The 14,273-nt window shown below is 36.9% G+C and overlaps 3 protein-coding genes across 4 annotated transcripts; all 3 read left to right on the plus strand.

The window, feature by feature from the left end:
• On the plus strand, window positions 1-1,853 carry LOC130729640 (F-box protein CPR1-like). Its single transcript, XM_057581450.1, has one exon. It carries the CDS (start codon window positions 423-425, stop codon window positions 1,776-1,778), a length of 1,356 nt encoding a protein of 451 aa, XP_057437433.1. The 5' UTR covers window positions 1-422; the 3' UTR covers window positions 1,779-1,853.
• A 5,033-nt stretch (window positions 1,854-6,886) lies between these two features.
• Window positions 6,887-8,363, plus strand: LOC130729642 (F-box/kelch-repeat protein At3g06240-like). The gene has a single exon (XM_057581451.1). The coding sequence runs from the start codon at window positions 6,934-6,936 to the stop codon at window positions 8,266-8,268; it is 1,335 nt and encodes a 444-aa protein (XP_057437434.1). The 5' UTR covers window positions 6,887-6,933; the 3' UTR covers window positions 8,269-8,363.
• Window positions 8,364-11,367: 3,004 nt separating this feature from the next.
• On the plus strand, window positions 11,368-13,741 carry LOC130729646 (uncharacterized). 2 transcript variants are annotated; one of them, XM_057581457.1, is made up of 6 exons: window positions 11,368-11,707; window positions 11,825-11,901; window positions 11,994-12,166; window positions 12,337-12,386; window positions 12,535-12,609; window positions 12,695-13,741. In XM_057581457.1, exons 1-6 carry the CDS (start codon window positions 11,472-11,474, stop codon window positions 13,185-13,187), a joined length of 1,104 nt encoding a protein of 367 aa, XP_057437440.1. In that variant the 5' UTR covers window positions 11,368-11,471; the 3' UTR covers window positions 13,188-13,741. The 2 variants fall into 2 exon arrangements, with proteins under 2 accessions (XP_057437440.1, XP_057437439.1); XM_057581456.1 differs by having other exon boundaries at window positions 11,370-11,707; window positions 11,816-11,901; window positions 12,695-13,737.
• Window positions 13,742-14,273: the final 532 nt, after the last annotated feature.

Raw genomic sequence — 14,273 nt, forward strand, 5'->3', positions numbered from 1 at the left:
TTCATTTTAAAACTCCAAACCAAACTGCATAGACCGCCAGCACATCACAAGGCTTAATTTTTTTTTTCTTTTCTACAGTAGCTTAAATAAGTATTATATTAAGAGCGCCCTACATTAGAACATGTTTTTCAATAAAAATAAAAACGTGAAATGAGCTATTTTGCACTGTTGATAAAAAAATGATTTTTCAGTTCAAATAACCATCACACAAAAGGACACACAAGGAGACCACTATATTTTTTTGGATAAGCAGGACACCACTATATTATATGAATAAAATAACCACCATCATACAAGGACACCACTATATAACAACCATTCGATACAGTCATACAGGCACTGAAACAACAAAGGCCAACCTGAACCAAAGTAACCATTCGATACACTACCCAAAAACTAATTAGGCCAACCATTAATACACCATGATTTTCTATTGCTTTCTTTCCTTTATTTTATTTTTGGCCATCCCAAGCAAGATGCAGAAAATTCAGGCCTTCAAATTGACATTGTTCAAAGTTCAAAGACCAAGAAGAGAGATCACAAGCATGGAGCAATTGCCACAAGAATTGGTATCAAATATCCTCTCACGGTTGCCAGCTAAAGAGTTGGTGAAATGCAAGTCCGTTTGCAAATCATGGTTCAATCTCATATCTGATCCTTATTTTGCTACCAATTACTATGCTTTCTACAACAATCTCCAGCAACAAAAGGAGCCTCTGTTTGTCATTCGAAGACCCTTTCTTTCAAGCCTCAAAACTTGCATTTCATTGCTTTCTTCTAATGTCAATGATCCCAAAAACCATGTTTCCTCTGAACTTCTAAACCCTCCCACTCAATACAATTCTAACCACACATACTGGACTGAAATCATGGGCCCTTGCAATGGCATATACTTTCTAAAAGGCGAGCCAAATGTCCTCATGAACCCTTCTTTGAGACAGTTCAAGGCTTTGCCTGAATCCAATTTGTCCAGTGATGACTATTATTCTCTCAAGAATTATGCTGGGTTTGGGTTTGACCCCAAAACCAATGATTACAAAGTCGTTGTGATCAAGGACCTGTGGTTTGAGAATGCAGAACGAAAAACTGGGAATTGGACAGCAGAATTATACATCCTCAATTCCAACTCTTGGAGAAACCTTGATGCAACTCTCCCACTTCCTTTCCAAATGTGGAGCTCTTCTCAAGTTACTTATGTGAACAATTGTTGTCACTGGTGGGGTTTCGTTGAAGAGTGTGGTGTAAAAAAGGATGTTATTCTCACATTTGACATGGTCACCGAAGTCTTCAGAAAAATCAGGGTACCCAGGATTCGTGATTCTTCAGAAGAAGTTGTCACAACGCTGGCACCCTTTGACAAATCTGGTACAATTGGTGTCATTGTCCACCCTGTAGTTAGTGGAGATGTGAAATGCTTTGACGTATGGGTGATGAAAGATCATTCGGATGAAGGTTCTTGGATGAAGCAATACTCGGTTCGACACACAGAAGTGATTTATAAGGTTTTGGGGTTTTATGGAAGCCATTGTTCTGTTTCGAACGACGACAATGAAGGATTAAAGCCTAGCTCACAACAAATAAAGGATCTTCAGGTTTATGGAAAGTGTGAGGGGTTAAGAGCTATAAAATACATGGAAAGCCTTGTTTCACTACACAGGGGAAATGAGTTTAGTGGCCAGCTTGTTTCGTGTACCCCAGTTCCAGACCACCTACCAAATCAGCAAAGGAATTTCATTGTTAGTTTGTCCCAGATGATGAAGACATTCCTGAAAATATGATGATACAATGGTTATATGATTTTTTTTTTGCTTAAATATGTTTTTAATCCTTGAGAAATATAAATTGATTCATTGCAATAACTCCTTGAAAAAACTTTATTTGAAATTGATCTAATTGATGTCTCCTTACATACGTGGCATGAATTTTACCTTCTCACCTCTCTACGTATTATTTCATTAATCCTTCATGTTATTTCTTATCCTTCATATAATTTCTTTTATTATCTGTCACCTTCATTCCCCCCCCCCGTGGAGGGTGGTGATGATGATGGCGGTGTTGGGTGGTTGTGGTGGTGGTGGTAGAGATGATGGTTGTGGCGGCATTGGAGGAGGATTGTCGTTGTGGTAGTAGTGATGGTAGCGACAGTGGCAGTGGTGGGCGGTGGCAGAAGAGTGATAGTGGTCAATCCTGAAAATGTGATAATACAACAGTTATATATTTTGACTTAAATATATTTGTAGTCCTGAAACTTAAAGAGAAATATAAATTTATTCATTGCAATAGGTCCCTAAAATAAACTTATTTTAAATAGATCAAATTGATGTCTCCTGAATTACGTGGCATAAATTTTAGCGGTCACCTCGTTAAATTCATTTCACTAATCCTACATGTTATTTTTTATCCTACATGTAATTTACTTTATTATTTGTCACCCTCTGCTTCTCCCTTCTTCCTCTCCTTCGTCCTCCTCCCACCCACCACCATACCCACTACCACACCACCCCCACCCTTCATTCTCCTCTTCCTCTTGATCGTCCTCCTCCTACACCTCCCTGCACCCACTCTTCTTCCCAAACACCATAGCCACCAACCCACATATTACTTTCCCTTTCAATCATCTCCCCTTCCTCTTCCCCAAATCGGCATCAGTAACACCATAGCCACCAAATATTAACCCAATTCAAAATCATAACCCCATTTTCCCAATTTCTAAAATGGGAATAGGTGTTGAGATTTTGTCTCGGTAGTTATTTGAATTTCAAATTTAAGCTGTTAGTTTTAGCTTTTTAATTAATTTTCAATATGTCTTATTAAGAAAGGGTATTTGAAGTTTGTTAGGATTTTAGTAGATAAGATAATTTTTGTTTACTTAATGTGACTCGGTATCTAAAATATTTTAGTATGTTCATCAATAAAATATTTATCCTTTGCAACAATTAATTTTATTTTCTTTCATATTCTTCTCTCCTGCTTCTTTCTTCTTCTCGTTAAACACAAAAAACCAGCAAGTGGTATCTAGAGTCATCTTCTTACGGACCTGTGAACATGGATGTTGAATCAAATTTCTCACAAGTTGCACCTCCAATCTTTGTTGGAGAAAACTAAGATCTATAGGCTGTCGAAATGGATGTTTACGTGATGAAGTCTATGGATTTTTGGGAAATTATAGAAGAGGATTATGAAGTCATTCCGCTGCTGGTCAATCCTACCGTGGCCCACATCTGGAATCATAAGGGAAAAAACCCGAAAAGAAAATGTGAAATCATGTCTTCTTGCTGGTCTTTCATCAACCATTTTCATAAGGATCATGAGTCTCAAATCATATACTGCAGAACTGAAATCATCAACCCAATAGCTAGTAGGAACATGCAAATGGTACACCATTGCAAGACCGATCTCAAAAACATGTTTATGTTTTCGTTCAACCCGACCATTCCGTGCCTGAGTATGCGGGCATGAAATCCAATGAAGCGCATCAAAGGAAGCAAATAAAGCCTGCACTTTGTTACCCCGTGAGTTCTGTGCCATTGTCACTTTGAAAAATTCTGATAGACCGAGAAAATTGATTTTTCACAAAGGTTTTGAACTGAAGAAGCATATCATAAAAATCTGATTTACTCCGTAATGGATAAAACTGAGTAAAACAGGAGAAATCATCCACGAAAAATAACAAAGTAAGAATATCCAGCAATAGTAGCAACGAGAAACGGTCGCTATAAATCACAATGAACAAGATTAAGAACGGCGAAAGCCTGTTTATTATTGTCATGAAAAACCAAACGTTTATTCTTAGTCATCTAACAAGTAGTACAACAGATTGAGTTCTTGCTCACATCGGTCATTGCCAGAACGACTCCTGACTTTCGGTTCTGAGGAACAAAAGAGTCATCCATAAAAACAGCTTTAGAACAATTATCACGAGTCCGGTCAGAATTGAGTCTGACCATAATTGATTGTAAACGTGAATTAAAGTGACATAATTTATGTTTGAATACAGTTACAAAAAACAAAAACGTGATTCTTGTAAGAGAATTTTGTTTGGATATCTTTGATTAGAATTGTTTTAAGTTGTGTATTGACCAAAATAGACATCACATCAATTTTAAATTTTAATGATGGCAACGAGGTAGAAAAAATCCGTACCCGCGTCTAAAAACCCGTCACAGATATAGCGACTTGCGGGTTCGGGTACTCGCGGGTTAAAAAAACTGATATTTTAGATACTGTCTACAAACGGGGCGGGCGGGTATCTGCGTCCCCGTACCCGCTGTTGTTAAAGGAAAAGAGCAGGTGTTCGCTTAGGTGATTATATTCAGTGTTTTAAGACTTAGCTCGGACCGAGACTCGGTGACTTGATCGGTCCGAGCCTCACTTCAGTTCGGTTGTGCATGTCACTCGACTAGAACCGTTTCGAACCGGCCAGTTTAATGATCAAACCGGTGACTCAGCTGCTTTTTTTATTGAACCGGGGAGTCACTTTTTTTTTTGTCAATGTGAGTCCCCCTTTTCATGTTTTTTAATTTTTTTTTAAATTTGTTGACGATGGGTCATACGTGGAAGCCCGTTTACCTTATTATTTAACATATTGGGTCATTTAAATTGTTTTTTTTTTTAATCTTGTATGTAGTAAGAAAAAAACGTGATATTATGCTTAAAAATGCTCCTAGGAGGGTTTGAACTCAAGCCATAGAGAAAATATGAAGGAAACATAATCACTGCACCATCATTATGTTATTGATTAGAGACGCGTTTTATTAATTATATATTAATATATATTGCATTGGATATTTTTTTATATTTTTTTAATATACACCGAATCAAGCAATCGAACCAGTAACCCACTGATCCGACCCGTCCGAGTCAATGATCAAGCCGAGTTTTAAACACTGATTATATTCATTAGACCAACGCTGCAACTCTAATCCTTTCTATTTGTAAAATTCAATTATCGTGATTTTTATATTCATAACCCAAGAACAACAAACCTTCTGATCAATTCAAATGTTTTCAATTTCATCACGGGTTGCTCTTTATCGTGTTCCACTTTGGTGATTTTCGATGTAGTAGTTTTAACCTTCAGATCTGATTCTTGGGTTTTTTTTCTAAATAATGTAAAAAAAAATTAGCAAAAAGGTAGAAAAAATTGTATTTAGCAAATTGAGACAGTTCTTGATTAGAAATGTCAATGGGTATGGGTGGGCATGGATATTATATATTCATTATCCGCTCTACATGTAAAAAATTATACTTGTACCCGCTCTATATTCACATAGATATCCATTAAATGGATTTTAACTGGATTTTCAAATATTAGTGGATATTCATGGGCACCCGACACCCATGAACATAAATAAATTCACATATATTTGTTCAAAAGAAAATTATATTAAAAGTAAAATTTAATATTGGACTTTACGATCAATCAATGTGTGAAGGATAATACTTCTTTTCTACCGTTTTTTTGGTCTAAGGGCTTTTTTTCACCATCACCATTGTATAAGTTTACTTAAAAGAGAACTATAATTCAAACACAAATTCACTAGATATTAGACTTAATATAGATCTATGTATATATATAAAGATATTTTAGTATTTTATATATCGGGTGAGTATCCGTGGGTATGAATACATCTGTATCCGTACCCGCCCCATTAATAAATGGATAGTGGAAATATTCATTAAATAAATCTGTGAATACCCGTGACGTGGGTAGTTTTACCCATAGTGGGTTTTTATCCGCGTGTATCCACGAGTGTGGATAATTTTGACATTCTATTCTTGACACATAGGATCTGATGTGTATGGGGTTCCTTGAATTTACAATATTTTTTACGAATTGCTGTCAAATGACAACTTCCTGATCAGAGGAGACCGTAATGGTTAGTGGAATTCCGATAATTTCCTCGAAATGGCAAAATTTAAATATTTCTTTGTGCTTGAGTTAAAACAAAATAAATTGTGGCCAAGTAGTATTGACACTTACAATCAACATGTGGAGGTACCGTGTTCTACATTAATAAATGGATAGTGGAAATATCCATTAAATAAATCTGTGAATATCCGTGGGCGCGGATGATTTTACCCATAGTGAGTTTTTATCCGCGTGTATCCACGAGTGTGGATAATTTTGACATCCTATTTTTGACACATAGGATCTGATGTGTATGGGGTTCCTTAAATTTACAATATTTTTTGTGAATTGCTGTCACATGACAACTTCCTGATCAGGAGACTGTAATGGTTAGTGGAATTCCGATAATTTCCTTGAAATGGAAAAATTTAAATATTTCTTTGTGCTTGAGTTAAAACAAAATAAATTGTCCATTCAAAAAAAAAACAAAAAAAATTTGTGGCCAAGTAGTATTGACACTTACTATCAACCTGTGGAGGTACCGTGTTCAATATTTCTTTCTCCGTGAGTTAAAACAAAATAAAATTTAATTAACATATTATGATCAAGAGAAAAAGGATGATGCACCGACAGTGTAAAGTTTTTTACACCGTCAACCAATCAGATTTTAAGGATGTGCCACGTCAATTAATGAAATTAAATAAAATGAGAGATTTTCTCACATTCTTAAAATCTAATTGGTTGCTGTCGGTGCATAGAAATTAAACTCTATGATCAATATATACACATGTTATTGACCTTTCCAAAATGTCCTACCAAACGCTACCTATGTAACTAGTTAATGTTCTTGAATTGTTTCAAAAGAAAAAAGTTCTTGAATTAGTCCACGACCTTTAAAAAAAAAAAAATCCATGGCCTTATCATCAAACACCTCTAGAACCATCTTCCACCAATCATCAGTATGCCTAATCATCCATCACGCAATGATTGACACCCCCTATAGATTATATGGATAAAATAACCATTACATATACAACCCCATTCGATAGAGTACCCCAACTAATTAGACCAACCAATACACCATGATTTTCTATTGCTTTCTTTCCTTTCTTTTATTTTTGATCATCCCAAGCAAGATTCAGAAAATTCAGGCTTTCAAATTGACATTGTTCAGAGTTCAAAGACCAAGAAGAGAGATCACAAGCATAGAGCAGTTGCCACAAGAATTGGTATCAAATATACTCTCACGGTTGCAAGCTAAAGAGTTGGTGAAATGCAAGTCCGTTTGCAAATCCTGGTTCAATCTCATATATGATCCCTATTTTGCTGCCAGTTACTATGCTTTCTACAACAATCTCAAGCAACAAGAGGAGCCTCTCTTTGTCATTCGAAGACCCTTTCATTCAAGCCTCAAAACTTGCATTTCATTGCTTTCTTGTAATGTCAATCATCCTAAAAAGCATGTTTCCTCTGAACTTCTAAACCCTCCCTCTAAATACAATTGTAACCACACATACTGGACTGAAATCATGGGCCCTTGCAATGGCATATACTTTCTAAAAGGCGAACCAAATGTCCTCATGAACCCTTCTTTGAGACAGTTTAAGGCTTTGCCTGAATCCCATTTGTCCAATTCAGATGACACTTATTCTTTCAAGAATTATGCTGAGTTTGGGTTTGACCCGAAAACCAATGACTACAAAGTCATTGTGATCATGGACCTCTGGTTTGCGAATGCAGAACGACAAATTGGGAATTGGACAGCAGAGTTATACAGCCTCAATTCCAACTCTTGGAGAAATATTGATCTTGTTGTCCCACTTCCCTTCCAAATATATGACTATTCTCAGGTTTACACTCATGTGAACAATTGTTGTTACTGGTTCGGCTTTGTTGAAGAGTATGGTGTAAAAAAGGATGTTGTTCTTGCATTTGACATGATCACCGAAGTCTTCAGAAAAATCAAAGTACCAAAAATTCGTGATTCTTCAGATGAAGCTTTAACAACTCTGGCATCCTTTCATGAATCTGGTACCATTGGTGTCATTGTCCTCCCTGCCGTAAGTGGAGATGTGAAATGTTTTGACGTGTGGATGATGAAAGATCATTCAGATGAAGGTTCTTGGATGAAGCGATACTTGGTTCGACACAAGGAAGTTCTTTGTAAGGTATTGGGGTTTTTTGGAAGCCATTGTTCTGTTTGGAATGACGACAGTGAAGGATTAAAGCCTAGCTCGCAACAAATAAAGGATCTTCAGATTTATGGAAAGTGTGAGGGGTTAAGAGCTATGAAATACATGGAAAGCCTTGTTTCACTCCACAGGGGAAATGAGTTTAGTGGCCAGCTTGGTTCATGTACCTCGGTTCCAGACCCACTACCAAATCAACGAAGGAATTTCATTGTTTTCTTGTCATAGAAGATGAAGACAATCCTGAAAATATAATGATACAATGGTTATGTTGTAATAATTACTCAAGGAGTAATAATTACATAGTGTTCCAAAATGACAAATGTGTTGCATTGAATGAATTTGAATGAAGTCCCACATAGAAAGTGGAGTAACTATTCAAAGCATTTTTATATCATTAAATGTCAATCATTCAACAAAGAGACAAAGAGAGGATATAGTGTCACATGTGCATGGTTTGGTGGTCCCAAGCTTTTATGTCACTTGTTCCATTCACACCACCCCTCACCACCGGCGTGGGCAAAGAGGCGCTAGTGGCGGCTTGTAGACGGCACGACACTTGAGGCGGCTAGTGGCGGCTTGTAGACGGCACGACACTTGAGGCGACGGCGACGCGGTTTCCGTAACGTCCGTTTGTTTTTGGTCGTTTTGATTTTGAACTTTGCGACTGTTGGGAACAGACATATCTGTTGGTAACAGACACAATATATGAAGGGTCGCAACCTTATACATTGTTCTGTTTTTTGCCTATAAATACAGTGCATATTCAGAATTCATACACACAATCATATCCTCTGTTTTCCAGAAAAAACACTTCGCTGCATTTCGAGTTTTCATTAGTCTTGTGCAAACTCGAATCAAGACTGATTATCCTGGGTATTCCTGCATCCAAACTCTAAGACGAAATTCAGAGAGTGCTTGAAATACTTTAAGGAAAGTGATTTCATCACGATCAAACCTATTCATTTTCTAACAGGTTATATCATAGTTATCAAGTATATCATATCCTCCGGTACGGGTGCGGGAACGTAGTACGTAATATATGAAATATGTAGTACGAGGGGATATATAGAGTCGGTTCATCTATAATACGCTCATGTAAATAATATACATGATGTCAAAGAACGAATAAATTATATGAATGAAGAGTGGTTATTTTATTTACCTAAGGGTCAACACACACACACACACGAGTGAGATGAGGAGATGAGATGTATTCATTTCCCGTATAGCCTAGTAAGTGAGTTAAACTATTCATGTTCCTAGGAATTAATTTCCTCATGTACTTAGTTAGGCGATTGTACAACTGTCCAAGGCTCCAAGTTATTTACAGTGTTTTACATTCCAACCAGCAACAATTTTTTAAATAAATTTTGGAACTCCAGTTTGAAGTACCAATACACTAAACCAGAAGAACAAATTCGCAAAAGTACCGCAAACCAGTATGCAAGAACTGAAACGCGGTTCCGGGGGATAATGGAGAATTCGGTAACTATGGGTTATATTATTTGTGTGCCTTAAATGTGTTTATAGTCCATAACATTTGAAGAGAAATATATCTTGTTCATTGTAATTGGTCCTTGAAAATATATTTTTTAAATTGATCTAATGGATGTCTCCTTCCATATATGGATGAATTTTACCTTTCATTTTCCTACATATTATTTCACTAATCCTACATGTTATTTCTTATCCTTCATTTAATTTCTTTTATTATTTGTCATTATCCTTTTTCCCCTTCTTCCTCCTTCCACCTACTGGCACAATATTACTCTCACCTTCAATACTTATCTTGGTGGAGAGTGGTGGTGATGATGTTGGTGGTGGTGGTGGTGAAGATGGCAGTGGTAGTGGCGGCGATGGAGAAGGGTGGTCATTGTGGCAGTGGTGGTGACTGTGGTGGGTCGTGTCGGTAGTGTGATGGAATTGGTAGTGGCGATGGTAGTAGTGAAGGTGATTGTGAAGAGTGGTGGAGTTGGTTATGGTATTGGCGGTAGTTGGTGGTGGTGAACAGGGCCGGCCCTAGCAGGGACGGATTCAAGTGGAGAGGCATGTGGGCAAATGCCCTCACTTGAATTTGGTAAAATACATTAGAAAAAAAATTGAGTAGTAAAAGTTTGTGATTTTTTATGATTTCTTTGATAAAAATTGCCCTCACTTAACTTGAATAGTAAAAGTATGTGATTTTTATTAACTCATTTGATAAAAATTGCCCTCACTTATGTCCCACATTGTTTAAAGTTGAAACTTTTGTACTTAGAGTTTTTTTTTATTTGGTGTTTCTTGAATCTTGACTAATGCTCATCAGATATTAGTATTACACCATTCTTTCACTCTTTCTTTTGTCCAATGGTTATACCATGACTCACAAAATATCCCCAAATCCTCAATCATTCTCCTTCTTTCATTCAACACTCGACATCATACAACAAAGTAGAGAAAGAAGGAACCCTAACAATATATGAAAACTCGTATGGAACAATTATGATGTGCTTTAAAACTTCTAATAGTATATATTAATTTTTATTACGTATTTATATGTATATACTGCCCTCACTAGATTAAATTCTTGGATCCGTCACTGGGCCCTAGGCCTGTGCAGGAAGACCCACAGCCTAGGGCCTCCAAAAAGAAGGGGCCAAAAAAGAATTTCTCATTAAATTTTCCAAAAAAAATTAGTAGTTGCATTCAAGACCAGTTATGTACTTCTGTATTTAAGAGCTTAATTAGCATTGGAATGTGGAAAGTTTCCTTGGGTTCTTCTACCTAATTCACTAGATAAGTGGATATTAATTGGTGAACCAATTAACTCTGAAACGGCTTAGGGTCTCCAAAATGTCGGGACCAGCCTTGGTAGTGAAAGTGTTGTAGGGTGGTGGTGGCAATGACGTTGGTAGTGGCGATGGTAGTAGGTTATGTACATTTTTCTTATTAAAATTGATATGAAAATAACAAAATTTATTATTTCTCTACATTTATATACAAATATTTTACATAATAATTAAAAACAAATCAAGTGATCGATATATCCTTTTACACAACACATATGGTAGATAATTGGACTCCTTAAACATTTAGTCGAATGCTCAATCCTCAAACATGTGTATAAAAAAAAATATTCATTTAATGTCATCTCCTAATCTAAAAAAAAAAAACATTAATTTTTTTTCAAAATCTAGGAATTCCTTCAAAAGTTGATTTAGGAAGTATATTTATGGCTCATAATCAGAAGTGATTATTTGACCTTATTACCCTCGAAATATAACCGTTATAGCGATAATTCAAAATAATTCGACCGTTCAACTCGTCTCCTTTACCGCTTGTTGCTTCTCTTCTACTCTGCAAAGCCCAGACCAAATAAAAGTACCACACTCCTATAAACCAAAAGAACAGAACAAAATCAAGCCGTGGGAGAGTGTTGAAGAACGAAAATGGTGGTAACCGAAGAACAAAAATGCACCCCCACAAGCCAAAAGCAGTCAAGTAGCCAAAACATGGTCGCTCTTCTCAGCCCAAGGTTCAAATCTGCGGCTGCTAAAGCCGGTTGGGATGAAGAGGCTCTGTTACTGGCCAGCCTCATCGTCGAAGACACGCCGGAAAGAGATTCCAAGCACAAGAGGCGTTCTATTCTGAACATCAAAACCCCACCACTATCTAATTCAAAAAAGTAATTCATTTTCCTCTTTTTCTTTTGTTGTTTTTCTTCAACCCCATTTGATTTGTTTTGGTTTTTCTTATCAAAGATTGAATGATCATTGATGTACTTTACGTTTAGGAAGCGCAGAGTTCAGAGGAGTCCACAACTACAAGCAGTCCCTGTAGTTGTTCTTGATCTTGATGCTGAAGATTCTCCCACAAAGGGTCAGTGTCTTGCTTCGAATTATGCCTATTTTCTTGGTGGTTTGCTTTCATGTGTTTTTTGTTTTTCTTAATGTGATGTTGATAATGGACAGGTAGTGGGAAAAAGAAGAAAGAAAAGAAAAACTCTGTGGCTGAAGGAAGTAAAGGAGGAGCAGATGAATCGAATCAGAATCAGAAGAAGGATTCTTCTGGTGTCTCCTCTTCAAGTTCCACCAGTTCTGCTCTTCCCTGCATTGATAAACTTAAGGAGGAGCTTTCCTGTGCGGTAAGAAGAACCTTGTGATGTTTCATTATGATATTATCTGGCTTTATAGCTTGTTTGGATCTGCTAAATCAATTCTGTGCTAGCAACTTTTCGCGAAAATTGATTTTGGTTTTAGTCATTCTCTGCTGGGACATTATGGTGATTTCTGAATTTTGATTCACTAATTGCAGATTTGTTTAGAGATATGCTTTGAGCCAAGTACCACTCCTTGTGGTCACAGGTAATATCAATAGCAAAACACTACCCCCACCCACTAGTCTGCATTTCTTATTTGACCAATTGAAATTATGTTACAAATTTTCCTCAAGTAGCAATTTTTTAGTAAATCCATTACTAGATTTCTGATTTCAGAATTTACAATTTTGCAGCTTTTGTAGAAAATGTCTGCGATCTGCTGCGGACAAGTGTGGCAAGAAATGCCCCAAATGCAGGCAATTGATAAGGTATTTATAAAGTTCATGACTTCACAAAATCACATATTTCAAGTATGGTATTGCTAGATTCTGAGTTCGGTGTGATATTTTGCAGTAATGGACGATCCTGCACCATTAACACAGTTCTATGGAACACAATACAGCTCCTGTTTCCTCAGGAAGTTGAAGCAAGGAAAGCAGCTGCAGCTAGTGCCTTGAATACTAGTGAAAAGGCTCAATGTCTGAGTCCAGAAACAGCATTTTACAGTAACCTAAGGAATCGAAGCACGCAACCTAGTCATGGGGCACCAAGCAGAGGAGCTGGACAAACCCACCAAGGATCCAGGGTTGTTCAGACTAGTTCAAGGAATCAAACCTCAACAACAGCAGCAGCTATAGCAGCAGCATCTGCAAGAGTGAGGACAAGAAGAGTGGTTTCTAACCAAGATGAAGATGCTGCTTTGGCTCTAAGGTTGCAAAGAGAAGAGTTTCTTCAAGTTTATAGGGGGGGAAGCCAGGAGCAGTCCAGCACTTCATTATCTAGAGCAAATTTGAGGGCTATGGCATCTAGAGCCATGAATCTTCGCATTAGAGATCGAAGAGTATAAATATAGATTGCATGTGCTGCACAATTTTGAGTGAGTGGTTTTAGTTTTTAGGTACAAGTTGATTGCAAAATCAACCGATTTCCTGAATTCTGGTGATTTAATTTTTCTTTAATTTAAAACATAGAAGAATATGAGTAACATTTGCTCCCCCTAAAGATAATGAAATTAGTAATTTGGCATTCATTGAGACTAGATTTCTTTATGCTGAATCCTTGTCTGGCCAACATCTTTCTTGATCTTTAAGTGATACTCCAAGGGATATTAGTTCTTGATCATTCAAAGAGTATGTAACAATGATTTGTCATAATTACTTGGAAATGAGATTTCTCACATGTTGGGAACCATCCAAGGGATATTAGTTATTGATTTGTGACATCAATGTGAATCGCTGTGCTTCTTTGTGTTAATTGGTTGATTCTCTTTTGAGTGATCAGAGAACTTTATGCTAATTTTTCTTGGGTTTTGATCAGAGAACTTCTCTACGTGTTGAAATTAATCTAGTGTTTTGATCTTCCAAACTTGTAATTATTAACCGAAGAAATAAGGAATAAAGATTGGTAATTGAATCAACAAGTGAAATTACATCTACTCTGTCCAAACCGCACGTGGTAGTCTTTACTAACTTGGTCAAAAACTTGATCCCAAAAGCTACCGGTAATCTTCTCTTCCAAATTTTAAGAACATGAAAGATTTTATGATGAAGAGTGAAATTTCTTTTTAAGAGCTTTATATTTCAGAAGATCATCTTAGACAGGTAAAGTTCATCATAAGCTTCTTGTAGTTCAGGGACAGTGATTACCTCTTCGTCGCATTCTTCCTTATCTTCCATGTCTGCCAATAGGCAGATGTTTGCCTCCTCATACTGACCATCTTCTACTTGATAACCGTAAATGGTAGTGCATCATGGGAGTAAGAGGAAGGTGAGGTCGATGATGGTGGGGTCAATGGAAGTGGCATGGATAAATAATTAAAATCAACACAAGCAAAGTAAATTGTGAAAAAGCAGATGAGTGCGTGTTAGAGAGAGAGAGAGAGAGAGAGAGGCGATGGGGCAGAAAGATGACGATGCTACACAGGGTATAGGAT

The sequence above is a fragment of the Lotus japonicus genome, chromosome 1 (genome assembly GCF_012489685.1).
Source record: "Lotus japonicus ecotype B-129 chromosome 1, LjGifu_v1.2".
NCBI lineage: Eukaryota > Viridiplantae > Streptophyta > Magnoliopsida > Fabales > Fabaceae > Lotus > Lotus japonicus.